The sequence below is a fragment of the Pipistrellus kuhlii genome, unplaced genomic scaffold (genome assembly GCF_014108245.1).
Source record: "Pipistrellus kuhlii isolate mPipKuh1 unplaced genomic scaffold, mPipKuh1.p scaffold_m20_p_7, whole genome shotgun sequence".
Classification (NCBI taxonomy): domain Eukaryota; kingdom Metazoa; phylum Chordata; class Mammalia; order Chiroptera; family Vespertilionidae; genus Pipistrellus; species Pipistrellus kuhlii.
Window position 1 is genome coordinate 38,272,826 of NW_023425573.1, and position 23,824 is coordinate 38,296,649.

Here is a 23,824-nt window from a genome sequence, read left to right on the forward strand (position 1 = left end):
AGCCCTCAGAGCAGCTCCTTTACAGAAAGTTTTCTGCAGTTAAAATGCAGCACAGAACCTACTGAGCACTCACGGTGTTTCATTCTTTATTACACAACCATGTTACTAATAGCAAGAACGTGTGCAAGGCAGCCCATAATTTCTTAGCAAAACGAATGCCAACAAACCAAAGAAAGGTTCCAAAGCATACTCTAAGAGGTGGTTTAAAGCTTGCTCTCACAACGCTACATTTACAGTCAAGCCATGCAATGCTTTATAGCAGAAGATGTCAATGTACTGGAAAAAAACAAACAGCTCAAGGAGATGGCGGATCTCTGCCTCTAACCCGCTCTCAGAGAAGCAGAGCCCCTTACAGGGCTGTCTGATCTGCCCGTTGGCATCAACTCAAACCAGAACAGGAAACTTCCCCCGACTGATTTCTTGGGAGCCCGGTGAACGTCACTGAACTTATAAAATACGGTACCTTTTTAATATCCACGATAGTCTGAATGTATAGCAATCCAGGTTTTACTTTGGGATTCCCTCAATTTTACTTTTCTGAAAAAGTGAAATCTGATAAGGAACATTTACCTTCACTGTATTTTTCCTCTTTTTGGATATCAGGTTGCTTTTCCACGTAAATGGGAAAAGGAGGCAAACTATTTTATTCTTTAGACGTTGGGAAATACTTTGCAATTGGGCATTGACTGCTTAAGGGAGATTAAGACTTTTAAAAATAGGAAAGCTTTTTGAAGATCATAAAGTGACGGGCATTTATGTATTTTTTTGGTATAATTGTCATAGCAACTATCAAGAATATAAAATATATAACAAATGTACTTTGAATCTTACCCTTACTTGTGATTTTAAAGTAGACAAATATGACCCATTAAAAACCTAAAAAAAACCAATGATAAATTTATACTTCATTTCAAAATGATAAATCATTTAAAATAGAAAAGAATGCTGAAATTTGATTAGATTTTATTTATTAAATATATTTTATTGATTTTTTTTTTTTACAGAGATGATGGAAGAGGGATAGAGTTGAAAACATCAATCATCTGCCTCCTGCACACTCCCTACTGGATATGTGCCCACAACTAAGATACATGCCCTAGACCGGAATCGAACCTAGGACCCTTCAGTCCACAGGTCGAAGCTCTATCCACTGAGTCAAACCAGTTAGGGCTGATTTGACTTTAATATAACATATCACTATATAAGCTCAAGGTAAGTGTGTAAATAGAAAAATCCGTAAAAAGAATTTTTATCGTCCTTGAATTATAAGGCTTGGAGTAAACAGAGATATTTCCTAGGTGTAATAAATATTGGAAATCTTCTACTGCCCATGATCATAATGCTAAATTGAGTCAGGAACATTAATGCTTGTCATTTATAAGTCATTAAATTATCTCTCTTTTAGAAGAAAAACTTGGTGAGGTTCTGACACATCAAAGACTTTCTTAGACAACTGGCTGCCTTGGCGTCTCATTTATTATCTGATGAACTTTAAAGAGTTAAGCAGCATTGAGGCACATGTTCTGGGAAGCTAGCGGATGGTGTGAAAATACAACACTGGATTTTATTTTTGTAATTCTAATATATGAACACCCTGACAGAATAATAAGCTTTAGGCAAAGAGCCAGAAATAGAGTAAGCTTTTCTACATTTTTGGCATTTTGTAACTGAAATGAGATATGAGCTCTAGGTTGAGTGTAAGTGTGGGCTTTATAATATACAGGTGTTAGGCAGGAAGTGAGGAGGTGGTAGTGGGAGGGAGGGAGGGCAGGAAGAGTTGCCATGCACCATGCTCAGCCACATCTTCTATGTGAGGGGGTGGGAGAGGGGAGGGTTAGGTTAACCCTGTGGGGAACACTCACCGGAGTGTTGGACTGCTCCGTTAGTTTTTGCTCCCACATCTTCAGACGTCTTTCTCGTTCTTTGAGCTCCTGCTCTTTGAAGCTGAGGTCACGTTCTAGTTTCTTCAGCCTCTCCAGAGTTTCTTCAATTTCACATCTGCACAGGGATAACTGGTTTCAGTCTCAACTCTGCTCAATAGTGATTAAATGGGTCCAGCGGAATGCTTAATCAAGGTAAAAAGCTAAAACTCATACTTTTAAACCTAACAGCAAACTCTCAGAGAATAACACATCTTTCACAGCCTTCAAAATCAATGGGCAGTTTCTAGTTTGGAAAAAATAAGCTCAAACACTTTAACAAAGCATTAAAGAGCCGAAGCCATGGAGCTGATGTTCTAGTTTAGCCATTTAATAAATGCTTACATTCCTCTGGCTATTTACAATTAACAAAGGACAATTTATATCATCTCATCTTATTCTCATAACAGTCCCAAGAAACAGGTGCTAATCTCAGAGAGAGAGAGATGGGAAAATGATACTCAAGTTAGGTGAACAATATCACACCATTAGTAAATTCACGTTAGCCTATTCACTGGCTAAGACAAGTAATCAATTGATTAAGCTGACTCTGTTACCTGAGTTGTTAAGGAGTGGTGGTTATCTTACATCAGGGATTCCTAATTTGCCTGATCCTAATAATTATCTGCACAGCTGGTTAAAATAAACAAACAAACCCATACAACAAAACTCAGATTCCTAGGATGCTTCCTTAGAGCTCATGATTCAGTAGGATTGGGTGGAGGCCAGGAATTTATATTATTTAATAAAAGATCTAGATAGATTTTACCATCAGGCATGTGTAGGAAATTCTGGGCCATATGTACTCCAAGGTCCTTTTTAACTCTACTAATTTTAAAAGAAAGCCCCCTCCTGAGTCTGTATAGGCCTACTAACCTCACCACTTCATAGAAATTGGAACTGGTAAGATGGCTTGATGCATTTTTTTCCTCTTTCAGGACCACCATGTTTAAGTCTAAACTTATCCTCTGAGAGTTGTATGTTCTTTCCCTTGAGTTTCTGAAGAGCCCATGAGGAAAGTAACAGTAATGAAAGAAAAAAACAATAGAGAAAGAAGGAGAGAGAGAGGGGGGGGGAGGGGAAGGGGGAGGGGAAGGGGGAGAGGAAAGGGGAGGGGAAGGGGGAGGGGAGGGGGAGGGGAGGGGGGAGGGGGAGGGGAAGGGGGAGGGGAGGGGGAGGGGAGGGAGGGAGGGAAGGAAAGAGGGGAGGGCTGGGGGGGGGGAGAGAACCCTAGCGAAGAAAGGCTGGAGAAGGCACACAGAGCAGGAAAAGGCTGGAAAGAGGTGCTACGTAGACAGCTGTTGAGCGCTGCCAACAGCTATTTCCAGGTGCCATGAAGACAAACCTGCATGGCAGACTCAGAAATTCGGGCTGAGACCTTGTCTATGGAAAGCACAAGCCCCCAGATCTACGTTAATGAATTTGTGTGACCAAAATATGCCCTTTTTATTTCCAGGGAAAATCAGAATAAGTGGACAGCTTATTCCAATGTCCTTGTAGATGAGAACTAAACAAATGCAGACAAGAAAATTATTGGCAAATTCCAACTAAGGGAACAGCTATTGAGGTGGGTCTAGATTTAGGTCTGACATTTTACTTCCTTGTTGCAATTTGAAAATTAAAAAACAATATAGTAAAGTCACACTATAGTCCCTATGTATGATATCAGACATGAATGTTATACCCATTCATAAATAAGTTTGTTTTTTATTTTTCAAATAGAGGACTGAGGAGGAAAATCAATGTGGAAAACCTGAGGCTCAACTTCCATAACAAAGAAAAAGCCATCTTCAGTCAATGAGAGGGAAAGAGTAAAACAGCCTGTGCCCCTTGCTGTCCTTCCTTTGGTTGATGTGTTGTTTTGCAACCAAATGCATCTCTTAATGCACTTATATAACTTTCCTGCTATACAAAATACGTTTTAAATGTTTTAACTGATGAAAATTACAGCTTTACTCTTAAATAAAACCTAAGGAAGGTTGACCGCCACTACTATGAATTTTCCATATGCTAACAACAGGCGATGAACTCTACTTATCTTCTTTCATTAGACAGAAACTTCCTTTGAGATAAAAGGTCAATTAGTAAAAAACAGCTCTATTATATATATATATTACATAAGTACATAATGTGTGGATTATATTTATTCTTATGTCTTAAATGAGTTGTGCTAATATCCAAATAGCAAAGATGAAATATTTTTGATCTTTGTTTTTAAGAAGCCATGCCCCAGGGAGAGTTTTTGATCACAAGTCAGACCACAACCCACAGTGCTTTGCCGAGACAGAGATCTGAGTGCTCCTTCACACTCCACCCAGCTCACGGAGCACAGGTTCCCACAGGCCGCGGAAGACCCACGGGGCAATGAGAACTGAAACAGGAGGACATATTTTCTGAGCTTAATGCCCACTGCCGTCATGGCTAGTAAGCCAGTGGAGAAGAAACAAGCTGAAGGTGTGATGAGCAAGAAACGTAGAGATTTCTTTCCTATCATTCATTAGGTCAAAGGAGAGAACATATTGTAGTTAAGGTGGTTTTTAATAACCTAGTTTTAAAAAAATTTCCAGAATAATCATTTATCTTTCTAAAACTGGATAGATGTTCCATCTGGTCTTTGCGTAGTGGAAGCTCAACTAGAAAACAAGCATTTTCCAGAAACACCAGAGAAGGACTGGAATTTGACTTCACTGTGACTAATTTTCAATACACGCTTTGGACAACAGCCACACGGTTTCAGACACCAGAGGAAGTGGGGTGGGGGGAGGGGAGAGAGAGGAGTGGTCTGATGTGTTGTCTTTTGAAATACCCAGATGATGACAAAACATTCAATTCTTTCCACCACTTGGTAAAATAGCTGTTTTACCTTATCCATAACCTAAAACAATCATGCCCTGTCATATTTCTCTTCGCTAAAAAGGAGCCTGGTCAAGTGAACACTGCACGCTAATAAGTCGATGGTGTGGCACTGGCCACGGTCCCGGAACAGTACTGCGCACGTGTGTGCTCCTGCAGGCGTGGGCTCAGACCGCCTGGATTCCTCTCCTGGCTCCATCTTATAGGACATGATTTGGGCAGGTTACCCAACCTGTCCGGGCCTCGGCTTTTGCATCTGTGATGTCAGGGTTGCTATGTAGATTAAAACAGATAATCTGAATAAAGTATAACTATCTAGTAAGAACAATACATGACAGCTGTGCTTATCATTGTTATTCTAATTAATATATTACTCTCCATGCTTTTAACCAATGCCAAGTTCAGATAAAACAGCTCCACTGTGTCTCAAACAGTGGTTTAGTGGCCCAGGTAAAGATCTACACTCTCTCAGTTCTCAGGATTAACTGGTTCCTGAAAGACAGACAGTGAGGCGGCCCTCTAGGCAACGATTCACTTTTTACTAAAATAGAATGTTTCACTAATTTTATTTCCTTATCTTTTCATTTGGAAGCCTTTAAAACATTAAGTTTATTATTCAGCTAATCCAAGTTTCTTGTAGAAAAAAACTAAAGATATACAAATAGAAAACAATCTTCCATAATCTTATTACCCAATGATAACAATGACCTTTTGATATTTTTTTTCTTCGTACACACAAATATGCACATAAACAGATAGCCTCTATTTTATTTTATTTATTTTTGATAGCCTCTATTTTAAAATAATTTTTATCAGATCTCTGATATCATGAATTGCTCCATACTACTCTGTGAATGGAGATATCGTAACTTTTAAAAACCACAAATAAACAATAAAAACAAAGCGAATCTCCTTTTTGTTGCACTTCATGCCATTTCCAGTTTTATGAATCTGAGGAGAGAGGTGTCCTACATTCTTGCATCATCTTCTCATTCACTGTTTTTAGGAATACCTTCTTCAAAAAGGTAGTATTTTTTGTCACCAGCAAGGCATGAGAAAATTCATAACACTGGGTATTTTCATGATATAAATTTTCACTAATCTGAGAAATGAATTGTGTTCCCTTATATTTATTTACTTGATTGCTAAATGAGGTTGAGTATATTTCCGATGTTTCTTGGCCAGGTTTCTTCTTTTGTGAAGTGCCTTTTCATGTCCTTTAGTGTGACAGTTTAATTAAAATGTTCTTTTAAACAGTAACTCTGTCTATCACAGTGGTTTTCAAAGTACAGTCTGGGGACCATGAAAGCTTTTCAAAGAATTTGAGAGGTTCAACTGGTTTTCCGAGGAACATTAAGCAAATCGATGATTTGCTTTTGCTACTCTCCTTCTCCCACTAGTGTGCAGACTCTTCCAGAGGCTTTGTGACGTGTGATAGTGCCACAGGCTGAATGCGGAAGCAGTGTTTATTACTTTTTAAAGGAATCAATAAATTCATATTTACATTTTCCTCCGTTCTAATTTTGAATGTGATAACTATTGGCAGATGCAACATTGAAACAAAAGCTCTTTGGTGTCCTCAATAACTTTTCAGAGTGTAATGGAGTCCTGAGACCACAAACTTTTAGAACTGTTGATCTATCACACAGGACAAAATGCTGTTACAGGGTGGCCTTTGTTTTAGAATTATATTTATGAAGCATGCTGCTGCTTTAGGACATTTGGAGGTTTTACATTTCTATATAGAAAACTTACTAACGTTTCCCTTCTTTCCTAATTTTGTTGATATACTTTAATAGGAGGGTATTAATAGTAGGATTAAAACCTTACGAATCCTTTGGATCAGCGGTTGCCAACCGGTGGCCCACAGATCACTGGTGGCCCGGGAGGTCTGAAAGGTTTGTGACCGCTGTTTTGGATAACAGATGAAACAGCATTTCCTCAGGGGATCCTTTCATTTTATTCTCAGCCTAATTTAGGTTTCATGGTTATGTGTTCTCAGATGTCCAGTACTCCACTGACATAATACTTCTCAAAATAGTAATAATTATTTGTATACTTATACTTCACTAGAGGCCTGGTGCACGGAATTTGTGCACGTAGGTGGGGGGGTCCCTTAGCCCAGCCTGTACCCTCTTCCAATCCAGGATCCCTTTCCCAATCTGGAACCACTGGCTCCTAACCACTTACCTGCCTGCCTGATGCCCCTAACTGTTCTCCCATTCTGGCCTGATTGCCCTAACTGCCTAACTGCTCCCCCCTTGCTGGCCTGATCCCCCCAACTGCCCTCCCCTGCCGGCCTGATTGCCCTAACTTCCTATATGCACTCCCTTCCTGGCCTGATCTCCCCAGGTGCCTATCTGCTCTCCCTTCTTCTCCACACCCTTCAAGACCCCCGGCACAGGCATGCTGAGAGCTCTCTGCCACTGTCCTGATTGGCCATTATGTGATGGCGTCCAGGCCAATTTGCATATTCCTCTGTTATTAGCATAGATAGTTCAACACTGGCATTCCAGGTGCATTGGGACTGATCTGTTCATCACCAAACCCAATATCTAGAAGGTCACCTTGCCCCAGCCAAAGTCCAACAAATATTGAACGAATGCATGTAAGAACATATTTGTCGGGCAAACTAATTAACTTGCATATTTATATTCTTTTGTGCAATATCATACTGTTTTTTAAAAAATATTATTAACACCATTGCATTCTCTTTCCCAAATAGTTATTGAGCAACTGCTATGATGAAGGCACGTTTTAGATGTTGTAAGTACAATGATGAACCTGATGCATTTTAGCCAGTGACACACACATTAAATAAACTGTAACTTACTTATTCATTCCAATAGCAGTCATGGGCTACAACAGAGATGTTCTCCAAGCATATAAAGTGGAACGTCATGTAGTCTGGGGCCAGGAAATACTTCCTAAAAGTCATGTTATTTTAGCTGCTCTCTGTCATTAGAGTTGATGTTTTAAACAGGGTGAGCTTTATTTATTTTTATATTTTTAAGTTAAAATTAAAAAATATTTTCATTGATTTCAGAGAGGAAGGGAGAGAGAAACATCAATGATGAGAGAAAATCATTGACCAACTAGACTAGGTTGCCGCCCCCTCGTCGAGCCCACAACTCTGGGAATATGCTCTTGTCCGGAATCAAACAGTGACCTCCTGGCTCATGTGTCCACGCCCCGCCACTGGGCCACACCAGTGAGACTTGAAGATGCGTTTTATTTTTAACCATAAAACCCTTTGGGCATATGTTTTTGTCCACATCTCTGCTTCCTTAGAATAGGTTCTTGGAGATAGAATTTCTCTGACAAATGATATGAAAAATTTAAAGGTACCTGATTCGAATTGATTTCTGGGAAGGCGTATCAGTTTACTATCCTGCCAGCAATGTGTGAGTGTGCCTGCCTCTCAGACCATGTACTTGGAGGAGTATCAGTGCTTTTTTAACCTTCACCGGTTTGATAGGTCAAATATTATCTTCTTGATATACTGTGCATGTTCTAAACAGGGATGAATTTTAAACAAACAAAACAAACTATATTTTTTCAAGAACTCTGAGGGAGGAAGAACTATGCACCTTCTGAGGGACTGAAAGCCAGAAATAAGGGACAAACTATGCTCTTAAGATGAGGCCCTGGGACCAAAGTAAAGCGAGTCTCATGAGTCTTATTAAGTGCTTTGGCTTCTGTCCTAGAGTACTGGGCACCCCTTCATATGGATTTACTACCTTGTATATTTGTGCTGAACTTTTATTGTAGGAAAAAAATATTAATTTTATATATGTTGTTAATTATTTCAGCCCAGAACCAAATCCTCTGTGCCTAGACTAGAGCGGACAGTATTACTTTTGTGTCCCTAAATAAAAATTCACTTAACTTGCTGGCCTTTGATAAAGATTTCAAAAGAATAAAAATAAAGAAAGTTATTGCAAAACACCAAACAAACAGCCCCAAAACATGTCTAAGGACAGGAGAAAACAAGTTCATAGTTTTCAAAGCACATGCAGTATTCATTTGGCATCAGCAGGTGGCGCAAGGCGTCTCATTTCCGCCTGGGCTCTCAGGAGCAGAGCTGCAGTTACTTAAGTCTCTGCTGAGTCAGGGAGGAATAATGTCAGCTCCCAAACATGCTATTTATATTCGAGCGTCATGTGACCTGGCTCAAATGTCTCATCCCAGGCTTACTTCTTCCACTCACACAATACCATCTTCTCCTTACTGAACTTGTTTTACACTGGACACAATTTAATAGGATTTATAACAGCTAAAGTTTTCTTTCAGAAGTGTTTTTATCGTCTCCCTACCTTCTCCATCAACATACAGTGCTCTCTGCAAACTTCCAGGCAAACAGTATTTTTATTTCTCACTGGACAGAGGCCAAAGTTTCCTAACACAGCCTGTACACAGAGAAATGGTAACTAACTGTCCTCTGTCTCAGAAGATCTGATTTCAATATTGTTTCCGGATACTCATACAACACGCTCAGAGGGAACGCTGGTTTTTGCTTACGCATGAAATAGAAGACTTATTAGAGCTCCAGAGATTTTTAACACAAAAACAAATCAAGCCCGGCTGGCGTGGCTCAAGTGATTGAGCATCAACCTATGAACCAGGAGGTCACGGTTCGATTCCCAGGCAGGGCACCTGCTCAGGTTGTGGGCTTGATCTCCAGTTTGGGGGTGTGCAACAGGCAACAGATCAATGATTTTCTCTCGTCATTGAGGTTTCTATCTCTCCCTCTCTCTCCCTTCCTCTCTGGAATCAATGAAAATATTAAAAACAAAATAAAAAGCCACAATTCCTAAGCTATCCTTAGAAATCAGGATTGTCATCTAGTTTCCCGGTTCTCTCCTTCACTTCAGTGAGGCCCGGTCCTTGAAGCCAGGGGAGGTGCCTGCTGAGCAGGCTGCCTACCTCCACTCCGCCTTGTTGTGCAGGAATGAGTTACACTGGTCAGGAAGGTTAGTGTCATTGGACATGGACTCCAGAATCGAAATGATTTGCTTGAAAGACGGCCGTTTCTGAAGAAGAGAAAATAGCCACTTGTTAGACATTCAGATAGATCTTCAAGAGAAAATCTATAAGCAATAGTAAGAAGCTCAACATATCATGACAAAATAAAATAGGATATAAAGTCCCGATGTAGTTAGTTTACAACCGCCAGGCCACTCAGGTGTAGGAAACTGTATTCCTTAGTTTCAACCAATTTTTCATAAGGATAGACTCGGGCCTGTTTTCTATCTGTGGCCTACATTTGGAATAATTGCAGTTTTTCGTCAGGTAAGAAAAGTACTCATTCTCTCTTTGGGGTATGATTAAGGACTCCTAGAAGGCAAAAGTTAAGTCCTTTAAAAACTCTATGTGATAAAGCAAGCAGGCAAACGTTAATGGCAGAATCTAGGTGATAGGTATACCAATTTGCTGTAAAATTCCTTCAACTTTCCCGGATGTTTGAAAATGTGTATAATAAAATGTTTTGGGGAAAACCTACTTATAAATTTACCAAAACTAACAAAATTTCCTAAACCACTTGCTCAGAAAATTTTCCCAATTAAAAAGCCATCCTAACTTCATTGTTCTCAATATTCATTCCACATTGTAACTAACTTTGGTGCTGGAAAATGCTAGGATACTGGTGAGCAGAAATTGAAAAGGAATGGTTATGTGTACTTCTTTAGCTTGCAGTAACTATAGTGGTCTATCTCTTTAGTCTGGAGTCAAGGTTGAGAGAAAAGGTTAAACCAGAAATTGAGAAAGATAATAAAAATATGATGCATATTTTCTCTTCATCATGCCTCATAATTATAGCATTTCTGAATAAATTACAGTTGCAGCAATTAAAACTTGCATTTTAATTTAACAGCACAAAAACAAGAAGGAACAATGTTGAGGTGCTTGCTCTCAGGTCTTGAGTGCCTAAGAAAGGCAATTTTCCCATTTCTCAGGAATATAAAATGAAGGTATTTATCCTGAGTTCTTTATTTTTTCTGAGTTCTTTTAAGAGAGAGAGTTGTGTGTGTGTGTGTGATTAAGATAGGGCAATATACAGTATATATATATATATATATATATATATATATATATATACACACACACACACACACACACACACATATATAGCCTTCTAATAAGCAAAAATGAAAAAATGCTGTAAATAGAAAATTTGAAAAATATTGTCTTCTTTTGACTTTGTCCCCATTTTAATTTCTACACTATGTGTAAGGCTACAAAGTTTTAATTATTTGTATAGAAACACATTATATAGTAAGTATAGGATTTTCATTTTGCATTAAAAAGGCAAAAGAAATAATGAAGTTTTAAATAATATATTCCTATATAATCATTCTTATAATAAGGTGAAATTCTTTTGTAACTGGATGACAAGTACCCCTAGAAAAAAAATCTTAATTTTATCAATAGAATACGCTCTCAGAAAGAAATTACCAAAGTGAACATATAATAAAGCAACACCAAGGCAGACTTTTGTGGTAATGATAGTTTATGAATATTCTGACTTCAGAAGACAAGATTTGGGCTAAGGTCTTATGTAAGTTCCTTTGAAGGAACTTAATTTCCTTTCAGAAATTATGAGGCATTCCTTACGTAAAAATCACAACTAGGGCCTTTATTAAGCATCCATACACAGTGTTTCTTTAGTTATCTTCACTTCATAGATAAGGAAAATCAGTCTCAGAGAAGTAGCAACTGCTCAGCCACACAGAGGAAGCAGGCCACAGAGCCAGGGACCACATACGTAACCCTTCAGAAGGCTTTATCACATGAGGGTAAAATAGTACTTCCTTTCAGACTCAGGGCTCTAACTATTACCTTTTTCTTATTTAGAACTGCCTCTTTAGAACTTGAACCAATACCTACCTTCACTTCCTTCCCTTCTTCAATGAAATAGTTTGAGCCCCGGGGACATTAACCTAAAACCAGCCTGCTCTTGTACACATTTCCTCCTCCTCATTGCAAAAGAACACATTTTTATCGCTGAATATTTTAATCTATGTGTTAATATTCTAAAACTCAAGGGCTGGGGAAAAAAATATTTTAACCAATTGTTATATGTGCACAGGTCTGGCCCCAACTTCTGGTTGAAATGCTGAGTACTTCCGGCCAGAGAACTAAAACAAGCCTGGGCTGGCTACTTCAGTCCACCACAAATTGGGCATCTATTACTCACCTTATGTAAGGTGCTACAGAGAAACACATACTAACACTAGCTCTATTCCCTTATATATCCTGCAATCAATTTAGGAGGAAAAGATATTTTTAAAACTACAACAGTACAAGGTAAGGCACTAGCCCAGATTGTGGGTTAGGAAAAGGAACACTAATTGTAGGCCAGAGTAAACAGAGTAACCAGGGAAGTGTGATGATGAAGTGATGAGGGGAGAAAGGAAAAGAAGGGAGAGCACGCTTGGGGATGAAGGTGGGAGGCAGGTCTGAGGAGCTGAGCAATGGAGCTGGGAGGGTGGGCTGTGGCTGGGCGTATAATAGGATCAAGAATGGCGCCATGTATTAGTTTTATCAAAATAAAATGTCATGAATTTAGGAAATAAAAACCAATCAAACTTTATTTTTATACTTCACATGGCTGGAACACAAGATTCCTTTGGTCCCAAGGAAGTTCAGCTTAGCACACGTTAAAGACATGCCAACTTCACGGGACCAACATGGGGCCTAATGTTCTGTGCTGATGGGTGTTTATACTACCATTTCATTAATGCACCATAAAAGTACATTCTCAGAATTTTAATTAAGGTAGTACAGAGTTTCTGATTAAGAAATTCGCAACCTGCTTTGCATACTGAAATATAATTACAATTATAAGGATCTAGTTGTATTAATCTAATTCAGTGCAAATAATTTCAGATGAAATTTCTATTTAAATGTCAGAGGAGAAAATACTGACGGAATTACTGTATATGCCACAATGGGTATATAACTGTTAGGAAGAGTATGGAAAGGGTAGTATTCGAACAGTACAAAATAACTTCTACAGCAAGCTTGCAAGGAGCCACTTATAGTTTCTACTGGATTAGTTACAAAGTGCAGGCCTTTATCTTAATGCTTAACAATCCCCATATTCTGGAAAATCTCACTCTAAAAGAATAGGGCTGAAACAGGAATAGGGCTGACCACTCAACACCTATGTAACTTGGTCACGGAATACTACTAAAAACAACAGCTATCCTAAATAGAAATACCAGCACTCTACTTGTTAAAAGACAAAGGCAGCTTGATGGACAGGAGTAAAAGCAAAGGAGGAGGCTGTTGGTAATGAGAGGATAGGCAAATGCTCAAGGTGGCGGGGAGGGGCGGTGGGGAAGGGGGAGAACCTCAGCAAGCCCTCCTAAGACAAAGCTGGCAGCGGCAGCAGGGCCGGCAGGTGGCAGGGGCTGTGCTGCTGGCCGCACTGCAGTACCTGGTGCTCAGCTGTTCTCACCTGGTGATGTGGAACAAAGTGCCGGGAAACATACGTATGACTCATCGGGAACTCTGAGTTATACTCGCACAGTTCCCACACTCACCAACTATTTACGCGTTATTTCCACTAGAGAAACATGTACTATATGTTAGCATTCATTCCTCTAGAGGGCCAGACTGGAATTGGGTTTAAATTAAGGAAGAAATTTCATCCTTATGTTTTTACTTAAATAGATCTCTATTTAAAAGGTCAGGATGCATTAGATATATTTCCATGAAAAACTGGACAAATTGAAACGATAAAATTTTAGTTCCTTTCTTTGAGTATAACTCTCTTACTATAGGCAATGTTTAATCTGTGAGACTCTTTATTTTTAACGTATTATGGAAAATTCCAAACATACACAATGATAGAATAATATAATGAACCTCCATATACCTATCACTCAGCTTCAAAAATTATAGCTAATCTTATTTCATTTATACCATCAACCATTTCCTTTCCATTTATTTTGAAGCAAATCCAAGACTAGCCTATCATTTTATCTATAAATATTTCCGTATGTATGTGAGAGTCTTTTAAAATGATCTTTGTAGGGAAAGGAAATGGGCCATTCATGCTTAAATGTGATAACCACATGAAAGCCGAAGTTTGGAATTTCTCCAACTCCATTGTGATTGTCTAAAAAACATCACTGAAACTGGACAGGAAGTAGGTATCAAGGTTCTCTCCCAGGGCTACTTCTGGTCTTTGGTTACCAGGGCAATGGAGCATAGTGGTTAAGAGCAGGACTCCCATCAGACTGACTGCCTGGGTTCATGTCCAGCCTCACCACGTCTTAGCAGTGTGGCCTCGAGCTCATTCCTCTACCTCCGTGTGCCCTGATTCTCCATCTGTAAAATGAGGATAATAAAGGTACCTATTTCATGGAGCTATTGTGAGGAATGAGTTCATACACATAAAGTATTTGGAACGATGCCTGACGTATAATAAGCACTGTGTGCTAGCCATCTTTAAAACATGAAGGTGCAATAGTTACCATTAAAGATGAAAAAGAAAGGAACAAATTTCTCTTTATTGAGTCAAGAATGCTGTAAAAAAAGACCAATTTTATTGAGTTTCCAGGGGTCAAGATAAGCAGATGTGAACAAAAAGCCTTCACAGTCAATCTGGGGAACAGCAGCCCAGCTTTGCTTTGTAATAGATTTTATAACCCCTCCCCCCAGCCCCAAATTCAAAGCCAAACAAGTGAAATTCCAGAGTTCGGAACAGCAACAAACACACATAGACGTACCTTGGCATCAGCTTCCCAACACTGATGTAACAATTCAGCAAAACTTCTGGGGCAGCTGCTTGGAATGGTTAATCTCTACCATAGAGAGGAAAAGCAAAATAAAACATAAGGCTTCGCTCATTAAGGAAAGAAAGTACTAATTGGAGGGTCATAAAAGAATTAAGAGCATGAACTAGGCATTGCATTTAAATCTTCCACTGATTAATATAGGACAAGTGAGAGTTTATGGTTAGAGTCATAATCTCTAATCCCTGAAGACACTTGTACTTTTCCGAAAACATAATCACAGTGGATAGAGAATCAGGTTCAGCACAACAAATGCTTAACAAACAAACAAAAAAAAATCAAGTCTAAAAGAAACTACAGAAGGAGAGGGGCAAGTCTGAACTTACATCCAAAATCTAAAACCACAAATCTATGACTGTACTTTTATAAGCAACCATGAAATACGCAAACAGGCCGGGCAACTCGGAAACCAGTTCGGTTTTGGCAGTACATGGACCCCTGTGAAAACATCTTCCCTGCAGACAGCCACAGAGACAGTTTTAATGAAGTGCACACTCTGCCATTGGGAAATAGGACGTTCTGAAGGCATGGTTCATTATGGCTTCGTTTTCGTCAAACTCATAAACGGTAAGGACCCGGTACAACAAAGATGACGGTGTGAGGGTCGGTGCTGTCCTGACGCTCCACAGCAGTGGTTCTCACAGAACACACAATGCCCCTGGAGGCTGTTGGGAGCATTTCCGTTTGTTTTAAAAACTGCTGGGTTGCCCCTGGAGCAGGTCAAGAATGCAAGCCATCCTTCAATATGCAGGGAAGTCCTACTTGATTAATAACTTGCTTATATCCCATCGAACTTCAAGTGCCCCAGGTGCATTCATGTCAGTAAAACAAGGGAACAATGAGGTTTACAATTATCTGAGCCCAGAATCTAACACTGACTTACAAACAAACACAAAGCATGTTTTTGAATAGCTTTTAAGTGCACTGAATGTTCTAAGAACACACTTACCAAATGAAATAAGTCAAGGGCTGAGTTTTGCATTAAATAACGTTTTGGAAAACGTCACAGACAACAGTGTTGCTCACACATGGTACTGGAGTCATTAACCCAACTCTATCTGCGTGTGTAGCTGTTGAAGTCTATTTATCCACAGTGCCAGCGCCTAAAGCTGCTCCATGACCTCACCGTGGTCATACCTGCACATTCACACACTGCAAGTGCAATACACATTCCATTCATTTCTTCTTTATATTCCACTAGGGCACTATATTGCCTTAAAATCTAACGTGTGCAGGTAGGTTGTATTACCTCTGAATTTCACTTCATGGAAATAGAGATGGGCATTAACACATGGTTATAAGAAGCACTGGGGGTGCTGGAGTTGAGAACTGCTGTACTAAGAAGTACTGGAAACATTTATTCCACAGTATTGTTTGACAAAGAAAACAAAACTGAACTGAGTTGGTTGGATTGGGGGTTGCTATGTGTAAAAGTAGAAAAATTGTTGCCTTGGCAAGAAAACAGACAATCTATATTTGGAATTATAGATAACCTTAAAATCCAAATAAAATAAAATAAATTAAATTAAAAACTCTCTCCAGGTTGGAGGCTATGCTAAACATCTTTTAACTTCCAGCCAGTGGTTTCATAGAATAGAATACAAGGTACTGGTAATAAACTGTAATGTGAACTGGGACCTTTTGATGAAGGTCAAAAAAAAAAAAAAATCAGGTGTTTACTTTTCTTAAAAATAAGATGGTTTGGGTGGCAACAAATAAAACAGACAGTAATTGCAATTATGCAACTGAATGTGCCTCATGTGTAATGAAAAATAATTTTTCACAAAGAATAACATTTGCATACAACTTTACCTCAACTTTTTTTTCCCTTAAGAACTTAAATGTGAACAGAATGAATATGGATACTGATCATTTCTATTGTCTTTTCTTACTGACAAACTTTTTAGATACCCTATCTGGGACATTGTACAAGGAGACATAATTATGTTAAATGATCTGACAAGGTCAGTTGAATTTAGACTCAGGCTTTTAAAAAATATATGTTTTTATTTATTTCAGAGAAGAAGAGAGAGGAAGCAAGATAGAAACATCAATGAGAGAGGATCATTGATGGGCTGCCTACTGCACGCCCCCTACTGGGGACTGAGCCTGGGCATGTGCCCTGACTATGAATTGAATGATGACCTCCTGGTTCAAAGGTCAACACTCAACCACTGAGCCAAGCTGGCTAGGCCATATCTGTCACATTTAAGATATTTATTATTAATGCTATCTTAATTACATGCCTTCTATAAGGATTCATTGTTTGCTTTGTAAAGTTTAACAATGCTTTGTGTATCTGGCACTAATAGGATTTAATATTAGGAAAAACTATTGTTTAAAGATTTTATTTCATTATGTAGCGTTTAGAAAAGACCTTCAGATATAATTTTTAGACAGTACTGATCTTCCTATAGATGCAAAAAGTAACCTTAAATGGTGAAACCAAATAAGGTCTACAGTCTTATTAAGAGTGATGTTTCAATGTCCATTTCCAGATTTTGCTATACTATGCCTATGTGTCACTGGTGGGGGAAGTTGGGGGAGAATACACAGAAATTCTTGATATTTTTCAACTTCCTGTGACTCTGTCATTTCTTTAGAATAACATGTTAATAATAAAAGATAACCCTAATATTTAGATGTTGGTATACTGTAGGGTGACTAGTTCCCATTTTAAATATTTCCCTGGAAATTTAAATATACCATCCTTTGTTTAATGAGGCTTCTTTAAAAACAAACAAAAAACAAACACAGCTTTGTCTTTTCAACTCAATAACCCAAGACACCTTCTTCCATGGCAATGGAAACTACATTTATGCTTAATTTTTATATTTGTGACAAATATTGTGCATAGTAAGGACAAATAAATAAATATATTTGTTATGACCAGTTTTCCTGAAGTTCATTAGAAAATTGAGAAAACTTATTTCACCTTATGGGTTTTTTCAACTTACTAGTATATGTGATAACTACAATGTGGGAAGTATTTGAGCAGTCTCCATCAGTTATTAGCTGATCATAAGATCACACCATGGCTAAAACAGTAGTCTATTTAGGGGGTCTCTGAAGGTAAGAGGGAGATGGCCTCCTTGTATACATGTTGAGGAAGTTCTGAAGGTTATGGATGATTCCCAGTCAACTATTCAAAGGCACCTTCTAAATTCATTTTTCTCTCCAGCATTAAAATTCCTTGATAGACACTCCAATGTTTTGAAAATGCTTCAGATTTATACCTATTCTGCCTTCCTTTAGATGAAATGTTACTTAAATGATTAAGTATTCTATACATATTTGGAGGGTCCAGTTTAGCTTTAAACAAGGTAGAGAGGAAAAAATGATATTGAGTGCTCTGCTCCAAAGTCAACAGAAGGTCAATAATTTTCTTCACTCTCATTTGTAAACCCAGAACCAAATATCTAATCATCTTGCTGGAAAAAGACACAGAATAGAACAAGTGGGTTTTCATATCATGAAAATATCAGTTCTCTTGTATGTGAGGCCTGATTTCATAACACAACAGGAATTACTCCCACATTTAATTAAAACAGAGCAGTTCCCGTGAAACAATGCGTAAGACACATTCTTGAACGTAACTCCTTTTAATTTTTCTTAAATTGGCAACACAATCCTATCAAGTTCAGTTATCACGAACATTTCATCCATTCCCAATGGCTCAGGAGGACAAATTAATCACTCTGGGTTATGTGATCTAAAATACGGAAACCTGCTTTCTCTTCGTCAATAGCAGCTGTTTGATTAATCTGGTTAGTTCCTGCACTCACAGGGGGAGTAGATCTATCTAATTCCTTTAAAGCATTAACAAGGGACTCTCTCTCTCTATAGATATTCATCTTTTTGCAAATTATTTTATCCTCAGGTTACCCTCGTACCCTTTGTAGGGGGCACACACCAGGCCTGGAAATGAACAAGTTCTGTGCAATGAAGTGGTTTTGCATTGCAAAGGCCACCGCGTGCTTCCATGACCTGATCTAAGTTCTCCTAATGCCCTGGTAACTGGATGCTTCATCCGTATGCTGAAAATTTCCATGGCTGTGCGTTTCAGTCACAATTTTAAACCTTTCAAAACGGAGTTGCTCTCTTTGATATGAATGTACCATGTCCTCTGATGTAGGCTCATAGGTCCAACTAACTGAAAGCCTCAATTTGTGGGAAGAAGAAAAGCGAGGCTGGGGACACAGCACAAACGGTGTTTACGCCACTGAAGTCCTTTTGAAATGGAAAGGCTCTGCATGAAGAGGCGCACAGTTATGCCACTGCCTCGGCAATTCCAGCGAGGAGCTCATCTTCAATGTAGTGCTCAACGTAGGTGGCAAAACTGTAATTTTCCCCTTTTTTGAAACTATTTTTTCTTCTTTTATTTTTGAAATTCTCATCTAAGCGACGGTTTCTTGTACTATAGTGACTCCTGCTGGGAGAGGTAAGTTGAAGTAGCTGAAGGTCTCTTACAGATATATCAACTCCCAGCCAGTAAAAAAGATGTCCTAAACGCAGGAGATGGAGTTAAACTGTTCCCCTACCTTGGACGCAATGGCTTCTTTCATCACTAAGAACAAACCCCTAGGTTTTACAATTGAGACTGAGAAACTAGTACAGTACTTGTACAATTTTTGATCTACAGCATCACGACGTGAAGCTGCAACAATTAGATGTAAAGGGTCCATTCATGAGGAATAACATCACTTTGACCCTTTGTGTTAGCTCCTACTGCTAATCTTTCCATAAGCGTGAACTTACTTTCAATTTGAAGAAGATGAAAAAGTCTTTTGCAAAACCCCAATACTGTTTTCTGATCTATGTACCTGAATGGAGAATCGTAGTCTTACCTCGTTTTTTTCCACTACAAGCCAAGCTACTTGTAATCCTTCCAAACCTTTAAAGGGGACCTCCCTTGTTAGCATCTCCCAGAGAACCTGGAACAAAAAGAAAATGGAATTTTTATTCTTGTACTTTATATTTTGGCATATTACTGAAACTTTATGTAACACTTAACTGTATCCAATTACCAGACACAACCAATCCCATCTATAGGAACTTTGGCAAAATGTATATATTTATGGATAGGACTCCTTCCATATATTATATACATTTTTTTAAATAAAAAATTCAGGTTTAGAAATTAGAACATCTAGAGCCAGACTTCAATTTTTATGAGAACAATGGACTTAAGTGATGTAACTTTATCTTGTAAGTTATTAGAATTCTCACAAATACCCATAAATTGGATTTTATATCTTGTTAGTTAAAACTCTTCCCATCTTTAATCTCTGATATGTTTCTCTATAAAATAAATAATAATTAGGAATTAAAACATTTTTAAAGGTCCAATATGGTCTCATCATAAAAAAATCTAAATCATTGGCTAAACCACTTATTCCATAATAGGTACTTGCAAAAATGTAACATTTAGATTTTGTGTTTTGAAGAAAATCTCAAAATGTGTTAGTCTAAGGGATTAATTTTTATCCATAATTTGTTAATACTATATTCTAAAATATAATAAATACTTTATGTACATTATAGACTGAGAGTGTGTGTGTGTGTGTGAGTGAGAGAGAGAGAGAGAGAGAGAGAGAAAGAAAGAGAAAATCAATGTGTGTGTCCATCTTGAGATCAGCATGATTAATAAATTGGCACTGGCATGCCCAAAGAAAGCAAATTGATTCTGGGAAGGCTGAGATCAGCCAATAATTTTGATTTTATTTTAAACATTAAGTATTGAAGATTTTCACACCCAGTTATTTTCTCTATTTATACACTTGAGCATCAAAATTTGAGTTTACCAATACTTTGTGAAATGCAAAAAGAAACATAATTATGATTTTATCAATAATAATCCTAACAACCACTATCACTGATCGACTGATCATGTTCCAGGCACTGTTAAACCTTTTAGATATGTTATCAAGATTAATACTGACCCACTGGAGGGAGAGAATCCTCATTTTACAGATGAGGAAACTGAGGCTTAAAGAAGTTAAACAGACTTGCCCCGGACACTCAGTTATCAGGTGGCAGAGCTCGAACAGGAACCTGCTGTCTCACCCTGAACGTCAAACTCTCAGCCCAGTGTAACCCACACAGGAAAAGCCGAAGCACAGGGAGGGGACACGCCATATTTCAGGGGTGGGGCCATGGCAGAAACAAACTGAGCAGTTCTGATTTAAATTTATCTGGTTCCAAAAACAAACAAAATGTCTAAGTAAGAATATAGACTGAAGATATATGCTGTACTCCAGCAACTCCTATAAGCCTTTCGCTCTATATCCTCCATTTCCTAGCTCGATGCTATGTGAGCCATACATGTTATTCGAGCCATAACATTTTCAATGAATTCTGGCTGATATGCAGATAATTAGCAGGAAAATCAGGGAAATTGGCAGATGCTGCTCACACAGGAGAAAAAAATATTCGCTGAAGCCTCTTTGGGCTTTTAATCAAATGTGTGAGGTACTTCTCTGGAGGAGCTACTGAATAATTCTATTTGAGGAACAGAAGAGATTAGGAAAAGGTAAGGGGCATCCCAGAGGAGATGATTCTAGGGAAGACTGTAAGTAAAGGAAGGACGAGGCAGGTATGCAATCACACCTGACGATCGGCAGGCACAGGGCAGGGGCAGGGGCAGCGGCTTGGAGAGGGCTGAGCAGGAAATGAAGCTCCTCACTTCGTTGTATTTACCGCTCCCTTGATGTTGGGCTTGGGGAGGGGAAGGATATGAAGTGCAAGCAAATTAATGGACTTGACATTCCCGAGGAGAATGGGAATCGGGCTCAGATAAATCAAATGCACCAGGTCCAAACGCTCAGATGAGCAGCCTCGCGGCCCCCTGTCGGAGGCCGGCCCGCATGCACAATATACTGTGCACGTCCAGACAGGAAGACGGGCCGCGTTTTGTGAGGGAAAATGCAAAGCCAAGAGCTTGGGGAATAGCAGCAGAAGGAGATTTATGTCTTTCTTGATTCCAAAGTATGCAGCTGGAAAATGTCCAACATCTAGTAAGATCGTAGTGAATGCTTCTCTGAGAGTTCTAACTCTGGGAAAATAAGTATTTCACTCCCCCCCCCCCCCCCCCCCCCCTCCGTGTCTCTAAAGAGCTACTCCAGCTGAGGGAGCCACTCGGTGGAGGTAAACCTGTCGGGGATGGCGTCATGAACCACTCAGCTCTGAAGCCCAAAGGGGGTCCGCAGTCTGATTCCAGGATCAGCACATCCCCTGACTTCCTATAATTAACTCACCGGATCCTGGAATGCATCAGAGAGACGGAGGTCCGAGACAGGACAAGAGCTTTTCCTCCACTAAACGCCGTGACATTTGGCACACAAAAAGGCAACTTTGTTGAGGAAGTCATCTGGAGGTCTAAAAATATACCCGACGCTGCCCGAAAATATCAGTGATGGGGATGCAGGCCAAACCCTGTGACCTTTCACCCTGAGCCTATTTTCCAGCTTGTTTTATATGGAGGCGCCCTCCCGTTTACACTGCTCACAAGGAAATGTTCTATTTTCAGTTTACAGAAGAGAGACCTTGGACCAGGCGGTGCGCTGTTCCCGCCGTGGCTTTTACTAATAACGGGGAGCCGTTACCTGGGCTGCCCGCTCTGGAGCGGGGCTCACAGGCCAGACCGGCGGAGACACGTGCGCTCTCAGCCTCTCTCTTATCCTCGAACCCGGTTTGGCTGAGCAGCTTCTCAAAAGGTAATGCTTCCTGCGCTGTCATCAGGGAAGCTTTGTTTTCAGAGAGCGCCTGGCCTGTGTTCAGAGGCTGCTTCTGCAGTGATGATTGCTTTCCTTGAGTGTGTGGGTAACCTACTGACTACTCCTGGTTTGGCCCTTCGAGAGCCGTGGTTGGAAAGGGGTAGAAAAACCTCTTCTAAAAGGGAGAGAGAAACAACCGCCGGCCTAGCAGAGTGTACCAGCTTGGAAGGAAGGATCACAAGACCCATTCCTGGCATGCGCAGCCCATTTATTTTAGGGCCGGCTAGTCTTGCCATGTGTTCAGAAGCAACAGGATTAGCAAGCTGGGGAGGGTTAGGGACTTTGATAATATTAGCAGCTACATTCCTACAGCAAGTCTAAAAAAGAAAAAAAAAGAAAAAGAAGAAATATATTGGAAATTTGGAGGAAGGTTTCCAAAAAGCACAACTTTTTAAAATGATCTTATTCATCTATCTGTGACTGTTGTGTGTATGTGTATGTGTATGTGTGTGTGGGGGGGTGGGGTGGGAGGGAGTAGCTCAAAGAACAGAACGGAGTTTTAATACATTATGGCACCCTGCCATTTACACTGAGATGCAAAGAGATGCTCCTTCTGAGAAATGAGTCCTGGCTACTCACCTAGTTTTGAAAGGACATCAAAAATTCCAAATAACCACATTGCTTCCCTAGCTTGGTATCCTTCTCAAAATTTATACATTGCCAACTTCTGAAACCAACCTGGCCCCTCCCTAACCACTGTCCTCTCCTGCTTTTGGGCAACACCTACATTGAACATAGAATACCTTCTTGGGTTATTTATTTATTATTATTATTGATTGTTTAAACACAAAGGCTCTGGCCCTAACCAGTTTGGCTCAGTGGATAGAGCATCGGCCTGTGGACTGGAGGGTCCCAGGTTTGATTCCAAACAAGGGCATGTACCTTGGTTGCGGGCACATCCCCAGTAGGAGGTGTGCAGGAGGCAGCTGATAGATGTTTCTCTCATTGATGTTTCTAACTCTCTATTCCTCTCCCTTCCTTTCTGTAAAAAAATCAATAAAGTATATTTAAAAAACAAACAAACAAAGGCTCTGGAAAGCAGGCCTGGTACTTTTTCTTTCAGCAATGGTAGTTTATCTAGAACAGAATGTGGGAAGGGGTCACAATTAAATAAAAGGCCAATTTCCATTTATTATTAAATTAGGATATACGCACTTTTCTGAAAGGAATTCAGCCTATAGAGCTACGAAGTAAGCTCTATTGAGAACTCTCTTCAATACAGTAAAACAGAAGCTGTTTTAAAACAGACTCACTGAAAAGGCATTTCTATTTTCGCCCTGCCATGAATATAAAACTGATATTCAGAAGCAGGTGCTGAAATTAGTTACATTACTTGACAGAACCATTTATTAAAATTTGTTAAATCCCTCAAAACAAAACCAAGGCAGGGGCAGTAACCAAGCAGGAAACCTAATTCCCAAAGAGAAATGCCCAGGCCTGACGATCTGAAGGCACTGCTCAGTCACTGGAA

General features: G+C 39.4%; 1 protein-coding gene and 1 long non-coding RNA gene across 10 annotated transcripts in view; both read right to left on the reverse strand.

Moving 5' to 3' along the window:
* The window catches only part of MAP3K20 (mitogen-activated protein kinase kinase kinase 20), a 136,833-nt gene that overhangs the window by 42,285 nt on the left and 70,724 nt on the right, over positions 1-23,824 (reverse strand). For all 9 annotated transcript variants that reach the window (XM_036422324.1, XM_036422322.2, XM_045575253.1 and 6 more), the window contains 4 exons: positions 19,426-19,512; positions 14,513-14,587; positions 9,699-9,805; positions 1,863-1,998 (listed from right to left, as the gene is read on the reverse strand). In XM_036422324.1, the coding sequence (XP_036278217.1) occupies positions 1,863-1,998; positions 9,699-9,805; positions 14,513-14,587; positions 19,426-19,512 (405 nt within the window). The remainder of the gene's footprint in view (positions 1-1,862; positions 1,999-9,698; positions 9,806-14,512; positions 14,588-19,425; positions 19,513-23,824) is intronic.
* LOC118709953 lies at positions 7,461-9,389 on the reverse strand. Its single transcript, XR_004985213.2, has 2 exons — positions 8,048-9,389; positions 7,461-7,631 (listed from the first exon to the last, which is right to left on the reverse strand). It is a non-coding gene; the product is annotated as an uncharacterized LOC118709953 (long non-coding RNA).